The sequence below is a fragment of the Cebus imitator genome, unplaced genomic scaffold, assembly GCF_001604975.1.
Source record: "Cebus imitator isolate Cc_AM_T3 unplaced genomic scaffold, Cebus_imitator-1.0 Scaffold18, whole genome shotgun sequence".
NCBI classification, from domain to species: Eukaryota; Metazoa; Chordata; class Mammalia; order Primates; family Cebidae; genus Cebus; species Cebus imitator.
Genome location: NW_016107333.1, coordinates 13,730,419 through 13,735,593, shown reverse-complemented (window position 1 = coordinate 13,735,593; position 5,175 = coordinate 13,730,419). Strand labels below are relative to the sequence as shown.

General features: G+C 44.3%; 1 protein-coding gene across 1 annotated transcript; it reads right to left on the bottom strand.

The window, feature by feature from the left end:
- Positions 1-502: 502 nt before the first annotated feature.
- LOC108294372 (U11/U12 small nuclear ribonucleoprotein 25 kDa protein) lies at positions 503-1,316 on the bottom strand. Its single transcript, XM_017516235.1, has one exon. The coding sequence runs from the start codon at positions 1,160-1,162 to the stop codon at positions 791-793; it is 372 nt and encodes a 123-aa protein (XP_017371724.1). The 5' UTR covers positions 1,163-1,316; the 3' UTR covers positions 503-790.
- Between the last annotated feature and the right edge of the window lie 3,859 nt (positions 1,317-5,175).

Sequence of the window (5,175 nt, the reverse complement as noted above, 5' to 3'; positions counted from 1 at the left end):
TGATCCACCCGCCTCGGCCTCCCAAAGTGCTGGGATTACAGGCGTGAGCCACCGCGCCCGGCTTTTCTTTTTTTTTTTTTGAGACAGAGTCTTGCTGTGTTGCCCAGGCTGGAGTGCAGTGGCATGATCTTGGCTCACTGCAACCTCTGCCTCCCGAGTTCAAGCAATTCCCTGCGTCAGCCTCCTGAGTAGCTGAGATTATAGGCATGCATCACCACACTTGGCTAATTTTTGTATTTTTAGTAGCGACAGGGTTTCACCATCTTGGCCAGGGTGGTCTTCAACTCCTGACTTCGTGATCCACCTACCACAGCCTCCCAAAGTGCTGGGATTACAGGCATGAGCCACCGCACCTGGCCCAATTTTTGTATTTTCAATAGAGACGGGGTTTCACCACATTGGCCAGGATGGTTTTGATCTCTTGACCTTGTGAGCCCCCACCCTCGACTTCCCAAAGTGCTGGGATTACAGGCGTGAGCCACCGCGCCCGGCGGCTTTTGACTTTTCAAACTATGAAGCAAATAGTTTTATTTTATACACAGGGTCAGGCTGTGGATCTGGCATGTGACTAGGGTATTTGGACCTAGGGAGAGGTCAGTCTCAGGACAAGCACATGGAAGAAGGGAGCGCTGGCTCACCCCGTCCTAGTCCCGGGGGCTCCCAGGTTCGTGCTGAGAGTTCCTATTGGGCATGCCTGGGGTGAGGCCACCACCATGTCCTTTCTTGAGGACCCGATGCTGCTGGGAAAAAACTCAGCCACCAGTGAAGAGAGCTGTCCTTGTTTGGAGGCTCATTTTTGCCTCAGCTTTTTGATGAAGGAAACCTCGTCTCGATTCCGGATGCCGTAGTCTCGGAGCTTCTTCCTATCTTCTGTGAGCTTCTCTCCTGCAGAGGTCAGATGGTACGTCCTCCACACATAGGACCAGCTGATGTGCTGAATGCCCCCTTCACGCTCCTGCTTGAGCTGCATGTATCTCTGGATGGCCTTCTTCAGGTCCAGGACCGTGGCACTCTGCACTACAACCACAGGCATCACTTCTCCATCCATCTTGCACACTCGGACCGTCATTGCCTGGCCGTATTCTAGGGCTATTTGGGAGTTGACTTCTTCCAAAGTAACCTGGATCGGCAGATCGCAGAGCAGCGGGTCCTGCACCACCATGGCCAGACCCTCCTGGAACACGTCCACGGCCTCGGAGTGCGGCAGCGCCTCCTCCTCGTCCTCATCGTCCTCCGGCGCCTCGGGCCGACTCGCGGCCTCCGGCTGCTCCAGGACGGCGCGTCTCAGCAGGGATCCGCCCGCGCTGCCCGGCCGCACTACTCTTAAGGTTATTTATATAACTGGTTTCACAAGCATGATTTGTAAGACTGAATTATAAACAATTATATTTTGTTCTTCTACTGTCCCTTTTCATTTCTCTCAGTGAACTGGTATTTCCTCTGCCCCTTGATAAACCTTGTGCAGGTTCATGATTTTTCTGGACCCTCAGATAATTACAGGTTCTATGATCATATTTCATACATTGCAGCCTCAATTTAGTAGGTAGAATGTAAGCATAAGTGAGTGCCTGAGTCAGCTAATGCTGCCAAAACAAAATATTATAGACCGGGTGGCTTAAACAACAAATTCAATTCTCATAGTTCCGGAGGCTGACAAGTTCAAGTTCAGACTGCTGGCAGATTCAGTGCTTGGTGTGGCCCCTTTTCCTGGCTTGTGGATGGCCACCTTCTCACTGGATCTTCACATGGCAGAGAGAGGAAGCTCTAGTCTCTCTTCTTATAAGAGCACTGATTCCATCACAAAAAATCTACCCTCATGACCTCATCTAAACCTAATTACCGCCCAAAGATCTCACCTCCTAATACCCTCACGCTAGGGGCTAGAACTTCAATATATGAATTTGGGAGAGACTTAAACATTCAGTTCATAATATTCTGCCCTTTGCCCCTCTCAAAATTCACCCCCTTCTTGCATTTAAAATACATTCATTCCGTCTTAGTAAAAGATGTCTCAAAAGTCAACTCATTCCAGCATCAACTCTAAAGTTTAAAGTCTCATCTAAATATCATCTAAATCCAATATGAGCAGGACTCAAAATTCACCCTAAGGCAAAATTCCTTTGCAACTGTGGATCTGTGAAATCAGACAAATTATGTGCTTCCAAAATACAATGATGGAACAGGCTTAGGATAGATATTCCCATTCCAAAAGGGAAAAGTTGAAAGGTAGAAAAGGACAAGGACCGGGGAAATCTGAAACCTAGAAAGGCAATCTTCATTAGGCCTTAAAACTGAAATACAATCCTCTTTCACTCCATGAATGCTCTGCCCTGTAGGCCCGCTGGGGTGGTGGTCTCTACTTCCAGAACCACTGGAAGGTATCACCCCCATATTTCAGTGGGGTGGCCCTGCTTCTTCAGCTCAGTGTAGCACTGCCCACATGGCTCTCTGTGAGGGCCCCACTCTCATGACTGCTGAGTAGCAGACTCACTCTTTGAAACCAAGATGGAGGCAGTCTTGTTCCCAGGGGCCTGTGCACTCTGGGCCTGTGGTGGGAGTAGCAGCTCTGATGATGTCCGAATTGCCTTTGAGATCCTTCCTCTCTTTTCCTGAAGGATAATGCATATTGGCAGCCTTACTTAATTCCATCTTGTTTTCTCTTTTCCTTTTAGTCCCAACTGGCAGGGGACTAAAGCATCATTTCTTCTGGAATAATTCCATCTCTATTTCTGGCTTCTGCTGAGATGGCTGATTAGGTCCATAGTTTATACCCTACTCTCCCTCTTAAATGGTTGACCACACTCTTAATAATCTCTTTTTTTTTTCTATTTTTATTTTTTTAAATAGACATTTAAAACAATAACATTAAAACATTTAAAACATGGTCTTACCATGTTTCCCAGGCTGGTCCTGAATTCCTGAGCTCAAGTGATCTGCCTTGGCATCCCAAAATACTGTGATTATAGGTGCCAGCCACCATGCCCAGCTGAATTCTTCTGAACATGGTTTCTAATTTTTTTTTTTCAATAAAGACAGGCTAAGAATTTTCCAAATCTTTAAGTGCTGGTTCTTTTTTTGTTTTTGTTTTTTTGTTTTGTTTTCTTTTGTTGAGACGGAGTCTTACTCTATCGCCAGGCTGGAGTGCAGTGGCACGTTCTCAGCTCACTGCAGCCTCTGACTCCCTGGTTCAAGCGATTCTCCTGCCTCATCCTCCTGAGTAGCTGGGATTACAGGCACATGCCACCATGCTCAGCTAATTTCTGTATTTTTTGTAGAAACAGGGTTTCACCATGTTGGCTAGGATGGTCTTGATATTCTGATCTCGTGATCTGCCTGCCTAGGCCTCCCAAGGTGCTGGGCTTATCGGCGTGAGCCACTGCACCCGGCTGAGTGCTGGTTCTTTTTTGATTAACAATTTCTTCTTCAGTTCTTCGATTTTACTATCAAGAGAGAGACAGTAAAATTCTCTCTTCTTGAATTTTACTATCAGTAGTCAAGAGGAACCAAGCTACTCTTTCAACACTGTTTAGAAATGGCCTCAGCCAACTATCCAATTTCATTGCTTGAAAGTTCTACCTTCCACAAAACACTGGAGCATGAACACAATCCAGTAAGTTCTTTACCACTTTATAAAAAGGATTTTCTCCATTGTCCAATAACATGTTTCTCATTTCTGAGGCCTCACAGAATGGCCTTTGCCACCTATATTTCTGCCAACATTCTGTTCATGAGTATTTATGCATTCTCAAAGAAAGAAGATGGAAGCTCTTTTCGAGTCTTCACCAGAATCATCTTTGGCAATTCTTTCACAGTAACCTTGGCTTTTTCTAGCATGTATCTCAAAACTCTTCTAGCCTTCACCCATCCACCCATCACCCTGCACCATGACTGCTTCCACATTTTTAGAATTTAACTAAAAAAATGTATATAATGTAATTCAGAAGATCCCAAGATATCCATTATGCACTGTATGGATGTCAATTTCACTATGCAAGTTTCACCATGCAAATTATTCCTCCCTCTGAAATACTTTAGTCTTTTAAACATTTTTTTTTTTTTTAATTTGACATTCAGGAGATACAGGTACAGGTTTGTTATGTGAATATATTGTGTAATGCTGAGGTTTGGGCTTCTGAACTGCCACCCAAATGGTGAACATGGTGCCCAATAGGTAGTTCTTTAACTCTTTCCTCCCTCCTTCCCTTTCCCCTTTTGGAGTTCCCAGTGTCTGTTGTTTCTATCTTTATGCCTGTGTGTGTTCCGTGTTTATCTCCCTCCCATTTATAAGTGAAAACAGCTAGTATTTAATTTTGTTTCTGTGTTAATTCACTTAAGATGATGGCTTCTAGCTCCATCCATGTTACTGCAGAGGACATCTTTTTTATGGCTGTATAGTATTCCATGGTGCATATGTATCACATTTTCTTTTCCAATCCATCATTGATGGGCACATATGTTGATTCCACGTCTTTGCTATTTTCATAGATTTGTTATAGCAGCACCCATCCTGGCTCCAATTTCTGTCTCAGCTTGAGCTGCCATAGCAAAACAACAATGAGCAACAGGAAAGATTAGCAGATTTAATAATTCTCCTACTCCAAGATAAGATGAGTGCATTAACAAACAAAACAAAATAATGATGACAAACAGGATCTGACAAAAGCTGCCCCCCCATGCAAATCATAATTATAAGATGCTTACTTAAAGGAAGGATTGACATTCACCATTGTTAAGAGTAAACCTTGCCCTCAACGTTTCTTGTGTCTTGAGATATGATTAATTAGCACATGTAAAGAATTAGCACATGTAAAGAACATTTATTGAGGGTGTGCACACATTTTTTGCGGATATTGGTGAACAATAACAAAAATTAGAAACCTTTGTTTTTTTATTTCTATGCAAGCCTCGCTGCTTCCAGGAAGATGCCTACTGAGGTCTCCATTGAGCTCATACAGCGTTTGTGACTGGTCCCCCTAGATATCCTTTAATTAGGTCTCCATACTGATCTTTGGTGGGTTCGTTTTACAGTCCCCATTTTCCCAGTATGTTTGCAAACTTTCCAGGGACAAGTGGGCATCCCTGCTATTTAATACCCACAAAAAGTGTCTGATAATTCTCCATCGGTATGTTTATGCCTGCCATGAGTGCCCGCTTCCTTTTGGCCTAGAGTTTGGG

What these genes read in the sequence shown, in the direction of transcription:
- LOC108294372 (XM_017516235.1), bottom strand. Translation starts at nt 1,162, where the DNA reads ATGGTGGTGCAGGACCCGCTGCTCTGCGATCTGCCGATCCAGGTTACT.